The 14,996-nt window shown below is 35.4% G+C and overlaps 2 protein-coding genes across 2 annotated transcripts in view; one reads left to right on the top strand and one right to left on the bottom strand.

The window, feature by feature from the left end:
• Positions 1–14,996, top strand: part of GPM6A (glycoprotein M6A) — a 491,980-nt gene that overhangs the window by 47,066 nt on the left and 429,918 nt on the right. The window lies entirely within an intron of this gene.
• Positions 1,128–3,202, bottom strand: LOC127540777 (perilipin-3-like). The gene is made up of 2 exons (XM_051965635.1): positions 1,920–3,202; positions 1,128–1,477 (listed from the first exon to the last, which is right to left on the bottom strand). Exon 1 carries the CDS (start codon positions 3,092–3,094, stop codon positions 1,946–1,948), a length of 1,149 nt encoding a protein of 382 aa, XP_051821595.1. The 5' UTR covers positions 3,095–3,202; the 3' UTR covers positions 1,128–1,477; positions 1,920–1,945.

Genomic DNA, 14,996 nt, shown 5'->3' with positions numbered 1-14,996 from the left:
TGAATTCTGGTCTTCCCGATTACAGGTCCAGAGCTTTGTCTACCATATCATCTTAACTACCCGATAATAAAGTACTATCTAGAAAGAAAACATCATTATTTCCAGGTATATTCTCTGATGCAACTCTCTACTTGTTACCACTTTTGATAGCCAGTTTCACAGGTGGATTCTATTAGGAATCTCTGATATTGGCCTTTAGTTCCCACTACCCAAAGCACACTAGCTAGATGTTTAAGGACCTGGAAATATGAAAAATCTTTTCTAAACATAGTTAGAGAAATTGGGGGTTATCATAGCTGTGGGGTGGATAGAGAGGAAAGCTTTAAAGTAATGATCAAATTCATAATAAGAATTAAAACAATTAGAAGGATCACCAATAGTTCACCTATATCCAGTCCCTCTCCTTTCCTTCCCTCACCATCAGGAACCTCCAACTTACAGCTGACATGTGTATTGTTGCTTTTTGTCTTTGTTCTTTCTAGCTGATGCAGCCAATCATTGACCTTCTCAGCCTAGTGATACTGAGAGCATTAACTCAGGATGTGTTAGCATGAGAGCTAACATATAAAGCTGGCCATATGATTTTCACATTGTGAACAAAGGAATCAGTTCCTCAAGAACTGACTCTCACTGTTATCAAAAGAAGTAGGCGTTTCAAAGGAATTGGGCCTAATTTCTCAATTAAGAAAAAAAAAAAAAAGGCTTTGGGATTCAGCAGTCCCACCAATCTTGAGGTTTTTTTTTTTTTTTTTTTTTAATTAATAAAGAATAGTCCTGTTTAGTAATAGCTTTCTTCCCTTTGTGCTTTTGGAAAGTAAATAACCAGAACTACTTTATTTTCCTAAAGACAGGGCATAGACCCAGTCAAACTATATTTTTGATCATTTCATCTTATTTCAGGTGCTTCTAATTTGAATCCAAGTAGTGACCTAAAATCTAACCCGATTCATCTGGGGATAATGCAAAGGTTCTGGAAAGAGGGAGTTTTTCCTATTCACCTTCAGGACAATTTTTTTTTTCTCCTACTTTCAGTGATGACCAGTAAGTGGTAGTGGTTGGAAGGAGTTTCCTTCCTGTCCCTTCCCCCAGCTTAAAAGTCCAATTTTAATGGAAAACAGATAAAAATATTTCATTGTTTTTTTTTTTTTTTAATAATTTTTAAGCTGCAGTTAAAATTTGACAGAAAACAAAAGTTATCTTGTTCCACTGAGGAGAAACAAACAAAAAAACAATTCAAGGATATTGGATGTCTTACTTATTACTAACATCCTGGATATGGATTACATCTTAACAGGCCCAATGAAACAGAACATGATTGCTATGGGACATGCTAGAGAGATGGTCTTGGTTGTTTGTCCCTTAATACCCCAGTTCACTAGAGGCAGCTTAGTTACTTAATTGCTTGTTCTTCTGGGTCTCAGGGCAACTGGAAAAAGACCAACCCATAAGGAATTCTGGACACTTGGCTTCCCGAAATCTAGGAGAGAAAGTAAAAACAAATTAGCCTAGAAGTAGTCTTTAAAGATGAAAACATTCACTTTCCAGTAAGTGTCCTTCATGAAATGGTAATTTGGAGGAAAGTGTTAGTAAAATCACATAGCCAAGAAGCATCAAATTTTAGATTTGGAGTCAGGAATCTCCTTAAAGTTTACATTTTGCCTTAGACATTCACTAGATATGACCTCTTAAATAATTTCATCTCCCAGTCTCATCTGTAAAAGACAGTAATACTATTAACCTCACTGGAATGTTGTGAGGATCCCCAAAACTACCTTCAGGTGTTTACCTGTATGACCCTGTGCAACTTTTCAGTTTTAGTTTCCTCTTGTGGTTCTGGAGAGGGGATAATAATAGGATTTAGCTCTTTGGGATGCTGTGAGGAATAAATGAGAATATATGTAAAAATATTATATGCTAACCTTTGATCCTTTGAACCAGGACATTTCTAGTCTTCTGAAACCTTCTCAAAAGTTTTCTCAGCCTTTTGGGAACCTTGGTTGGATGGGACAAAGGGTCCCATGATCCAAGTGAAAGGTTTGTCCTCAGCCAGATTGTCTTGTATTTGGTCTAGGAATGCTAGGATCTTGCTGCTCTCCTCCTGGATTAGGTTTATGAACTTGCAAGAAAGATCCTGAAAGGAATTCAGGTTGGCAAGGGTAGCCTCATACTCTCTTATACAATAAAGACTCTGCCTTATCTTTCTCCAAATGTCATCGTAAAGGCCTCGTGTGCTAGACAAGAGCAGTAAGATGATGTTCAAAAGCTTGTAGAAGAGCTTCATAAATAGGAGGAGAGTACGGGACTCAATCTTTGCAGCATCTTGCTTATTATTTGTAGGAAATAATCGATTCCAGTGAACCCATATTTGGTCAAGTTTCTCTTGACTCTCACACCATGGAGTACCAGTCTGTTTAACATTATTAATTAAGCTGATGATCTGAGAAAGCTGCAGGTGAGTCTCAAAGACATTCTGCTTGATTTGCTCTAGTTTTACAACGGAGTACTCAATGGCCTGCTGGTGGAGGTTGAGAGGCAGGGATCCCAGACGCACAAAGTAACGTTGTGTTTTTCTTTGCTGTTGGAGGGATGGTATTTTCCATTCCCCTGATGACTGAATCTCAGCAATCTCAGCCAGCTCATCATCTGTCATAGGCAGGTAATGGGCATCCCCTTCTTCAGATTGCTGCGACTCATCTGTACTATCCAACATCCTCTGATCAAATTTGGCCAAATCTGATGCTGTTTTAGTGTCTATGGCAAACTTTGATTTAGTAATATCCAGCCCACTCTGAAAAGCCACAGACAAATCCCGAATCCGTATACTGGCTACAACATTTTTGGCCCTGGAGGCCAAACTTGGAATAGCTGTAACCTGGGAAGGCGAGGCTTGCAGAAAAACTGGCAGGTTCTCCTCGGGAGCTTCATCTGTTGGCTGGAGTTGAAGATTTTCTTTCTTCAGTGAAGCAGAGGTAGCCCAATCTTTGTTACTGGTAGGACTGACAAGCACAACATTACCCACAGATGCCAGTACACCCTGGCTTGCTGGCTCGGCTGCATGAGCACTAGAATCAGATTTAGGTTCAGTGGAAGACATTGGGTAAAAGTCACCCGCTAGTCCCCAAGAGAAATAGGAAGATTGGGAGCTCTACAGAGTAGCCTCCCTTGCACCAGAGCTAGAATCTGCTCCAGTTAGAAGTGAAGCAGCCTTTTCTTTTTTTAAGGATCCCAGGTGGAGGGGGCAAACCAGAAATCATGGGAAACCAATCCCGAATTAGGGTCTTTTACATCTCAGCCAATGGAGAGCCAGGAATTGGTTTGAATGATGTCATTTGTGGAACAAGGGTCAGGTGAGCCATAAGACACCACAAATAGTGGAAAAAAGGTACTAGTATAGTAGGAAAACAAAAAGGAAGGTAAGTAGAGAGGAGCCCTAGACTTCTCGGGGCTTCAGTACAATCCATTTCTCTTTCTGAGCAGGAGAAGCTCATTAGTACTCAGCTTGAAAAGGTGAAAATTTTTCTAACCAAGAAATATCTTCACTTAACAAAATACAGGCTTCATGGCTGTGCATAGAATGCCACAATAACTACAGTTCCCTTGAAGATAAAATCCAAGCCGAGTTTAATGGATCTAAAATTTATACTTAAGGGGGGTAGGTAAGATGTTCTCCAGAAAGCCGTATCTTTGAAATCTTTTTCTTCTAAATCCAGTTTTTTCAAGTGCCTTTTACATTCAGAGCACAGTTCAAGGTTATATTGCTCTTTGGTCTCACTGAAAAGGAATGTTGAGGCTCAGAGTAAACTTTGCTTTGAAATTCTCCACGGATGCCAGAGGCCTAAACATTTCACTACTAATATTGTGGTTTACAAATCTGTAACCTAATTCAGAATAATCCCTTGTGATTGCCCTGGGAATGAAGAATGAGCTCCCAAAGGCTGCTGAATTGAATTCTTTTGAATGGCTACAAGTGATAAAGCACTTTGAAGCTGAATGGTATCATTCAGGACATGGATATAGTCAAAAATATGGTTTCATGACATCAAAGTGCACAAGGGCCAAAGCTACAGTTTTTCTGGAGGAAAAAAAAAGTCATAAAAAGATAATTTATAGTTTATAGCTCAACAAAAGTCTTTCCTTACAGCGTTCTTGCAGGATAAATGGTGGTGGTGGATATATATGTTGTATATCTAGTCCAAGCAAAGTCTCAGGGCTGGGGGAATGAATTAATTCTTTCAACTCCAACTCCAACATCCTTTCTATTAGATTACTTGGCTTCTAAGTGTAAGAATGGAAGGAATTAGAATGGCCAATCTGGAGTAATTGTAAGGGAACATTAACTTTCTTCAAATATTTGAAGGGCTATTATGTGGGAGAAGGAACAGTCCTGGAAGGACAGAACCAGGATTAAAAAGTGAAAGATCAGCATAAAAAATTCAGAACAATTAGAGGTATGGAATAAAATGGATTGTGGAGTGTGGAGCTGTTGAATTCCCTCTCATTGGAGGTCTTTAAGCAAAGCTACCTGAAAAGAAATTCAAATAGGCTACAATTTGACCCAGATATTTAAAATCCTTTCTAACCTTGGGATTCTGTAGTTCTATAACAAACATTAAGTATTAATTTTTTCTAAAGTATATGGTAAAATATGAAGAGGAAATTTTCTCTGCAAAGTTCTGTGCTTATGCAAAGAGTTTGAAACTTTTAATAGATTGCTTCCAGTTCAATAAGATGGCAAATCAATTTAACATAAGATTTTAAAATTCAGTAGGATAATTGTCCATTTTTAAAACTGATACTCTATGATAAAAATTATAATTGACATATATCCTAATCAAGATGGTACAGTGGATAGAATCCTGGACCTGGAATCAAGAAACTGAGTTCAAATCCAGTCCAGGAAACATATAGGTATGTAATTTTTATCAAATAATCTGAACTTTCTCAGCCTCATTTCCCTTGCCTGTAAAGGAGTCCTGTGACTTCCGCCTTAGAACAAGCTGTAAGGTGCTTGGGCTTAATTGATGAACTATTTTTTTTTTTTTTTAAGACTCCTGTTTTTAGCCCAAGGTTTCAATTATAGAATTGAATGATAGACATGCTATCTATTTACTCTTTCTTAGTTACATATAAATTCTCATAAATATCCAGTTAATGAGATTTCTTATCTCCTTATCACTTTCCCATCTCCTTCTGCTGATGGTTTGCATTATTATTTATCAGATGTATCATGACAAGTTTTATTTTTAGTCTAGAATCTGGAGTCTGGAGCATTGCATCTTCCTCCCCCTCTTAGGAGAGAATTGCTGACAGCATAATAAGAGAAATAGTTTCATCAGAAAATTGTGATATTTCTAAATTTTCCTTTGGTGCAGAATAAATGATTTTATATTGTTGTCCATGCATCATGCTATCCCGTAGCTCAGAAATGGAGTCAGTTTTCTTATGGTGTCTATTTCAGTGATAGGTAGATGAATAAGGAACAGATCTGCTTTTAAGGCATCTGCCTTACTTGGGATGAGGCTGGAACCCTGGGGATTTGGGGGAGGTGGAGGAAGGACTTGGAATGAAAATGAACTTTGCATGTCAGTATCTTCTATCTTCTAACAATTTTTAAAAATGAGTGAGTATTAAGAAAACAATAAAATCCAAAGGGCTTATAGTTGCCAGGGATCTCAGGGATCATTTAATCCAATACACACCTAAATGATTAGGCCTCTTTATAATGTCTTGACAAATAGTCATTCAGCTGCTTCTCAAAGACCTCCAGTGAAGTAGCTCATTACCTACAGATGCAGGCCATTCTACAATTATTATTTTTTTAATTTATAAGTTTGTTTTGTTTTCAAGTGTAATTAACAAGCATCATCAAACATGATCAGTTCTATAGAAACAAAATAACAAAAAATGAGGAATGTACATGAAAACATGAAATCTCTATTATATGCAATTTTTAAAAAATTAAATTTTATTTTCTTTTTTTAAAAGAAAGTGATGTGACAAATTCAGCATGTTAGCTTTAAAGCTGCTTTGCTTGACTCTGTCTCCTTCTGGACTTCTCTCTTTTCTGTGTATTTTAGACATTGCTACAATTATGCTCCTTTTTTCTTAGCATTCACAAATATTTTTTTTTTAAATTTCAGTCAATAGTAGTCTTAGTCTAAATTCTATAGTGTGCAAGCCTTGTTTTTTTTTTTTAATTAATTTATTGAATAAAACAAGTATTTCTATACCATAATATAATGTACATAAAAGATCTGTAGTTTCACGTACAATCATCTTTTCCCCCCCAACTTACTATTTCTTTAATGTATATATTAAAGTTATCATGTAAATTTATTCTTTTACCTTTTTTTTCCCTCCTCTTCACCCTCACCATAGAGATTGTTAGACTTTTTTTTTCTTCTTTATCTTTGGTATTCCAGTCCTTGTCCTTCTTTCTCACCTAAATCTGACCTTTAACCCCAACTAAAAACAAAACCACCTTTCCTTGTAACAGCAGAAAAAAATCATTACAGTGGCCATATGTGAAAGTAAATATCAACCTGGTTTTCAAATAAACTACTTCTCTCTTTGATAGAGGCAAATATATTTCATTATCAAGCCTTAGAAACCAAGATTGATAATTGCATTTATCAGTAACCTTACACTTTTTGAAATTGTTTTTCTTGTTTTGCTCATTTATTTCTGATCAGTTCATAAAAGTCTTTCCAGTTTTTTTTCTGAAACCTTAACTTTTGTCATTTCTTAAGGCACAATAATGCTCCATTACCTTAACTATCATAATTTGTTTAGCCATTCTCCAATGAATGAACATCCCCTTAATTTCCAATTCTTTTTGTTCTAAAAAAGAGCTATTATGAATATTTATTACATATAGGTTCTTTCCTCTTTAATTTCTTCTGGGGCATATAATGTCCAGTGTGTGTGTGTGTGTGTGTGTGTGTGTGTATACATACATACATATATATATATATATGTGTGTGTGTGTGTGTGTGTGTGTGTGTGTGTGTGTGTGTATATTATGTATATATACACACTCACCCATATATAGTCCAGTGGTAGGACATTCCTACATAAGAAAATTCCCTAAGGCAGTTAGGTAGATAGAAAATTTGGGGTCAAAAAATGATCTCAGACATTTCTTTTATGTACAACTTTGAGCATATCATTTAACCTCTTTCTGCCTGATTTTCCTCAATTGTAAAATGGGGATAATAATGATATCTGCCTCCCAGGATTGTTGTGAGGATTTAATCAGATAATATTTGTAATGTTTCATATAGTGCCTGACATATGGTAGATAATTTAACAAGTGCCAGTTTGCTTCCCTAAATATTTTTCCACTTATATTGAAACCAATAAAGAAACCTTTTCATATATTTGTGGTAAAATGATTGCAAGTTGTTTATCTGTGGAAATTTTCAAGTTTTATCACATAAATTTGGCTGCTGAAAAAAGTCATGATAATTTAATCTTTTCTCTAAGAACCTTCTTCCCCCCCAATTGTTCTTTTGCACCATGCTATAATTGCAAGGACCCTTACATTCTATAACTACTTATGATTTAATTTTTTTTCTTTCTTGAGTTTTGTGCATGCCCCATAATTAAATAGCAGTTGTTTTAGGCATTCCTCCTAATGTTTTATCTAACCAAGCATATGGCAACTTAGAGCTCTCTCTTCAGCTTCCATTCAGTGGTTCTGTTTTTTCCTATGAAGTCAAGCAGAATAAATCTATTTTTTCTTCTGTATATCAACACTTAAGATGCTTAGAGTTCAATAGCTTGTCTATTTCATAGTTATTTCATCCCATTCCTCTATAGCATAATTTGGAGTACCTTCATCATGCTGGTTGCTCTCTCCAATTTCAAGGATATTGTCGTTATCCTTCCAAAATCATGGTGCCCAGAACTGAATGTAGTTCTAATAGATAAAGTCTGACCAGAGTAGTCTATATTATATGAATGGAGTCTAAAATCATATTAATTTTTTGTTTGTTTTTGGCTATCATGTGACATTAATGACTTAGAGTTCATGTAAATCCCCAGAGTTCTTCCTACATGAATAGTTCTTATCACATTTCCTTCAATATATCATTGCTATTGATTTTTGTGACCTAACTTCACTTGCAGATGGTAACTTATTATAGTCTTTGGGATATATAATAATAAAGTATATTTGGTAGAAACACATATAATATCATAGTATTACAGAGGATCCAGGTTCAAATCTCAGCTCTTTAATTTCACTGTATTTGTGAGCCTGTGTATTTCATATTCTCTCTCTAGGTCTGTTTCCTCATGTATAACTATGAGGAAGTTAAATTGAATAATCTCTAAGAGCCTTCTAGTTCTAAATCTAAATTAGTGGATTTACTAAGCAGGTAATATGATATCAATAAATAGAATCTCTTCTCTTCAATACAATTTTTCTTAACTTTTCTCAAAGATGGCCATATCCAAAGGAACTCCAGTATGTTCCTTGCTGATTTGGGTCTACACAAAATATAAGGGTGAAAAAACTTAAATCATAACTAGTTTTATCCTAGTTGGGGGAGAAAATAATAAATATTGTTCTGGGGAGACAAAATTACATTTTAATGTTTATTTTTCAGTTGCTAAATTTTCTGCTTTTAAACTTGACATTTTTTAGGTAAACAATTTTTCACCACAAATATGAAAAGGTTTCCTTAAGATATAATTTGCACAAATTACTCCATTCAACAGTAAGCACATTCAGTAGACTTTTCATATGATATTTTTCACTTCAGTATTTCCTTTTTCACCAAAAATGAAATATTGAACAGTTTTTTAAATGTAACTTTTATCCATCAGAGACAGCATTTAAAAAATCCTATTCTTCAGAGTGGTAAGATTCCAATTGGCTTGAATTTCTACCACAAAAAAACTGGGGCTTAATATTTTTGTATACATGGAGGTGTTCTTTTTGTTTTTGTCTTTTTTGGTGATTATGCTCTGTACTGGGGTCTCTGAGTCAATAAATATGATTAGAATACTAATTTTTCTCAAAAAATTACAAATTGCTTTCCAGAATTATTGGACCAATTCACAGTTCCACCAATAGTGTATGAGTGTGCCTTTCTTCCCACATTTCTGCCAACATTGACTCTTTATCATCTTTGACAATCTGATCACTATGAGTTAAAACCTCAGAGTTGTTTTGATTTATGTTTCTTTTATTATTAATGATTTGGAACATTTGTACATGCTAGTAGATAGTTTATAATTCTTATTTTGAAAACATTTGTTTCCAAATGTCCTTTTGTCCCCCATTTATAGGAAAATATTCTTGGTCACATATTTATGTCTATTACTTATAAATCTGGGTTTTCAGACTTTTTAACAGACAATTAATGCATATAAAAAAATCCTACTTGGCAGTCAGCATTATCCTACTTACCTTACCTCTTTTGAGTTTGTTATTTTAGTTATCACCATTACCATTTAGTTATTACTGTCCTGTGTTAGTCTGATTTATTTCAATGCTTTCTATGCCCTTTTATAGTTAGTAATAGTTCTCTAGTAATTTTATATCATTGCTCTCTTTTGGTACATTAACTTCTGTACAAGTTGTTATTTGATTAGGTCAAAACCTTGGTTTTTGGCTCTAAGATTTATTCCTGTTCCAGATACTTATTAGCAAGTCAATTAACCTCTTTGAATCTGTTTCCACATTAGCAAAATAAGACCTGTTGATCTGGCTACCTCTTGAGGTTGTGAGAAAAGTGAATTGTTGTTGTTGTTGTTGTTGTTGTTGTTTTTATTGTGATGGAAATAGACTACATTTACTGCTTGGTATTGTTATGCAGTAGAACCTTTCTGTTAGCCTCCCAGTCTAGGCTCTTTGCTGTTACCCTCAATCAACAGATTTAAAGCTTTGTCTTTTTTGGCTACCTTTCTTGGTGGGAACACTTTGGCTTTTTTGATGAGCCAACCATATTAAAATTTTCTAAGGAATGGATTTTTTCATGTTGTGGTTATTAAAAAAATTCAAAAGACATGGTTTTTGGACAATTTACAATTTTATTTACAAGGCCAGGTTGTTATTAATAAAAAGATCGTCATTTTATTATCTCTCTCAGACAAAGACAATTGTGGCTAGGGTCTCACAGTTCATGTACCTTTCAAAGAGTAGTTGTTCCTGAGAGGCAATCAATTCTGATTAGATAGCCCAATAAGAGGTAAGATAGATTAAAATGAGAGTCTTGTGATCTTCATTATCCAAATCTTGGTTAATAGAGACATCAATTTCCATATTACTTGTTAAGACAAAAGAGAGGACCCGTATTTGGACCCGTATTTCCCAGACCGGTAGGCACAAACACATTGAGCAGGAATATACCTATTAGCTCAAACTTAGGATTTCTTTTATTGCTTGTAAGGTCTTAACCAGAATAAATCTCTAAGATCTATTTCTCACGCAACTTAATTTTTGGATAAAGTAGAAAATGGGAAAAATCTCGGTCTCAATATGATACTTATCAAATATAAGATTAATTTCTCACAATGTCTTTTCTTAAGAATCACAGAATCTCATTTGGAAGGCATTCCAGAAGCCATCTAGTCCATATCAATCTTCCTTTTATAACATATCTGACACAGGGTCATCCAGACTAAGATGAAGTAATGGAGAACTCACCACATCCTGTGATAGAGCTGGACAGCTCTAGTTGTTAGGAAGTTATTTCTTAGCAGAGCTTCCCCTGTTTACTTCCATCCAGTGCTTTTAGTTCTTCCTTTTGGGCTCAAACAGAGCAAATATGATCACAGACTCTCAGAGTTGGATGCATCTCAGAAATCATATAACCAAACTCCTCTTCTGGATGAAATCCCTTTAAATGCATAAAGACAGCTATCTCTATTCCAAGTCTTCTCTTGTTCAGACTAAATATCCTCAATTCTAGACTCCTCCTATTTATTAGGAGTATCATCCACAGCTCTAAGCTAGAGGAGATAAGGGACATGGATTCTTCTTTAGCAAGGATGAATGACCAATGCCTCTCTGCATAACCTATCCTTTTTTGTACTCCTTTTGGAGCACTGTTCAGAAAACAAAGAAATAAGTATAGGTTTTCCTTTATAAAAATATCATATTGGTATTTTAACACTGACCAACATTTATTAAGTTTCTACTATGTATCTGGCACTGTGCTAAGATTGTAGATTCAAAAGAAGTCAAAGGCAATCTCTGCCCTCAAGGAATTTACAATTTAATGGGGGAAATAGCACACAAACATATACATACAAAGCAAGGCTCTATAGCATAAATGGAAGAAATAAGAAATATTAGCAGAGAGAAGGGACTAGAATTAGGAAGATCTGGGGAAGGCTTTTAACAAAAGATGGATTTTTTTAGTTACAACCTATAGGAAGCCATGGAGATCAGTAGTGGGAAAGGAGAGAGGGAATATCTTGTTCGTGGAATAGCCAGGAAACAATCGCTAAATTGAGGAATATATGTTAGTTTTCTCTAGAATAAGATATGAGAACACTGGAAATGTAGTAGGGGACTAGGTTATGAAGGATTTTGAATGCCAAAGCATTTTGTATTTGATCTTGGAGGCAATAGAGAGTCATTGGTGTTTATTAAGCAATTCAGTAACATGATTCAGCTTGTTTTAGGAAAATCATTTTAGTGGCTGAACTGCATCCTAGTCATTTAAAGATTTCTAATTGTCTATTCCTTGGTTTATTTCAGTGATTTAGCTGGGGGAGCTCATAAGCAAATGACCTGTAGTTTTTAAGTACATATGTCCGGAGAGCTCTCCTACCACAAGCCAAACAACCTGAAAAGAACCTGTTCTTATAGCTTGCCCTTCCAAGAAAAATTCAGGAGGAGTTGGATAAAACCTTATCTTCATTGTAGTTTTTTAAAAAGTGATTACTTTTTCAATTAACATATCTATTTTTTCTTTCTCCTACTAGCAGCAAACAAAACCAAACTAAAAGCTTTTAGAACAATTATGCACAATCCAACATGGCAAATACCTAAATTGGCCATTTCTCATTCTGAATCTTAAGGTCACCATCTTTCTTTGTCAGAAGGATTAATTTTGGTAACAAATGGGCAGAGTCACAGAGGTTTTACAACCACTGTTAAGTACCCAAAAAACCAAAACAATGACACAAAACCAACCAACCAAATAAACAAATAAAACAACTTAAACAATAATCCAACGAACTCACATAGGTTAAAAGCAAAAAGCTTTCTTTATTCTGTTAGGGGAGAGAAATGAGACATATGTGTCAGAGACCTGAGGCAGTGGGGCTAAACCTTGATTTTATATATTTTTTAGGTATGGGTCTGTTGATGCTTGCTAAAGCACAGGGACCATCAGTTCTGTGATTTAGCTGCTGGAGTATGAATGCAAAGGATTGTTGTTAACTAAGCTCAAAACATGCCTTCTTGATGGGCCTTAACTCTGGAAAATAAGGTGTCTCCTAACAGTAAAAAGAGAGGAGTAAAAAGAAAGGTGTGGTCTTGGTTCCTGGCAGAATATTTCTGGTATGCCAGATATGTCAGATAGCGTATTTCATAATTAGATAACTAGAATCATCCCCCATCTTCTCTTTTGCTGGAACATAAATGACCCCTTGGAGAAAGTGGAGTACTGTACTGGTACCACAGAATATAACCAGACTTAGAGAAAAGCCTCTAGTGAATTGGCTAGGTTCACTTTTGTGTCCATAGACATGAATGGCATTGGATAAGAAGTCATTTATAATGGTAGTGGGATTGAGTGTGAGGAAAGGTGATTGGATAAACTCATTCACTTCTTGGTAGTTCTTTGTCTATATAATGAATAAAGAAAAAGATTTAAATAACAGCTGAATTTGTACCTGAGAACTGTGTTTTCAATACCCTCCTGATGAGACTAGATCTCCCATTTCAATGTAAACTGGCAGGTGTCAGCCAGTATCAGATGTAGGCAGCTGTGATGTGATAACTTTGGAGGCAGGGAAGAGCTAAGAAATGAGAGAATAGTAACAGGGAAAGAAAACAGGGGTGAAATTCCTTCCAAATATGTGGGTATAAGCAATTGGCTGTGCCTATTGTGGGCTTCTCTCAAACCTTTGTGCTTCCCATCTTAAAATGGATATAATTTAGGTTTTTGAAAAAGCTATTTCCCAAACCATTTTCCCCCATCTATTGCACAAAATGATCATTCGCTTAGAATACTTCTTTGTGGAAAATTGTCATGACTGAGAGCTGGTTCCAACACAATGTATTTATAGCCCTTTCAGCTGCAAATGAGGTAGAATTCTGGGAACTTTAGGGATCGGAAGACAGCCTGGTCCAGATTGATGTTTATCTACTTGTTGACATCCTAAACAAGAGAATCGAACTGTAGCCTTTGAAAATGCCCACTGCTTTCACTGTATGAGGCTTCTCATCCCTCCAGCAGATAGTTTTTCCATTAATTTGTTTTCTCTTTTCACTGGACTGCAAAAAGGATTGCTCTTAAGAGTTTCTTGTGTGTAGGATGACTTGATGGATACTGCCAATCACAGATTGTTTGAGATGGAAGAAGCCTAGTTATCAGCTAGAAAAAAAGGATCCAGAGCTGTAAGGGAGATCAGAAGCTGTTTAGCTTCTCTTTATTTTAAAGACGAGGAAGTTGAGGCCCAAAGAATTATGACTTACCTGAGTTTATTTATGAAACCAGATCCTCTGTCTCTAGAATCAATGCTATCTTCTCCCTTTATAGGTGAAGAATAGAGCTCCCAAGGCATGTAACAACTTTCCTAAAGTCATTTAGCTAGTTAGTGGCTGAGGGGTACATTTATTGTTGTTGAGTCATTTCATAAATGTTGGACTCTTTATGATGCCTTTTGGGGTTTTCTTGGCAAAGATACTGGAGTCATTTGCCATTTCCTTCTCCAGTTTATTTTATAGATGATGAACCTGGGATAAATAGGTTTAAGTGACTTAAGTGATGGGTGTAGGGATTTGAACTCAGGCAGATGAATCTTCCTGACTTTAGGGTCACCTAGCTGTTGAGCTGGCATGTAATAGGTACTTAATAAATGCCTGTTGACTTTACTTGCTGACCTAGTCAAGTTGTTCCTCCAGTATTATATTTCAGGTATTTATATAATACTGCAAACATATTAAATATTAAACATAAACAGATTAGATAATCAGTGAATAATGCTAAACTTTGTCCTTTTCCCTTTAATGTTAAATTAATATTAATATTTAATTAATTAAAATGTGTGTTTAGTGCTAAAAGTGGAGTAGAGTTGCATTACATCTCACAACCTTGGAATAGGGGCATCATCTGTTCCCCCTAAATAAACCCAAGGATAATGGTGACCCTCTTAATATATAGCAAACTCTAATTTCTGGAGTAATTAGTATTGGCATGAATTTTTATCTCATCCTCATGTTAATCATTACTGTAGTCAGCAAAAAAATTCAATGGGTGACCTTTTCAATCATATCCTTCCTTTCCACAGGAAAAGTTTTTACTTTAGATGAGAATTTGCTTATAATAGAGGTTGGTAAGAGGGTTATTAATGTAACATTTGAGAATATCATTTTTTCCCATGGTTTGTATATTTGGTTGAAGGTGAAGAAAATTCTGAAGGATTCATTCCTTCCTCTTTTCTTGCTTCATTAAAAAAATCACATAGCATTTGACGTAGAATTTAATAGCCTTAGTTATAGTTTCTTTCAGGATGATTTTTCAGCAATTGTCTCTTCTTTCTCACATGTTTTCCATTTATCTCCACCACTTTCTCCTCTTTTCCCTCTAAACATTCTCAAGTCTCTAGGGAGCTGTGAAGAAAACATTGAATTTGGAATTAGTGGGCCTATGTTTAAATCTCATCATTGGTACTTTCTCTTTTATACACACTAGTACAACTTCAATAGAGGCAACACTCAGTCAGTGATTAAAGTTAGGTAAGAAAGAAATGAGGCAAAGAATAATCTCCATACCGCTGTATCTGTATAGTTACCTATAGTCACACAC

This window comes from Antechinus flavipes, chromosome 6, assembly GCF_016432865.1.
Source record: "Antechinus flavipes isolate AdamAnt ecotype Samford, QLD, Australia chromosome 6, AdamAnt_v2, whole genome shotgun sequence".
NCBI classification, from domain to species: domain Eukaryota; kingdom Metazoa; phylum Chordata; class Mammalia; order Dasyuromorphia; family Dasyuridae; genus Antechinus; species Antechinus flavipes.
Note: the sequence above shows the minus strand (reverse complement) of the source record. Positions and strands in the feature narration are given on the sequence as shown.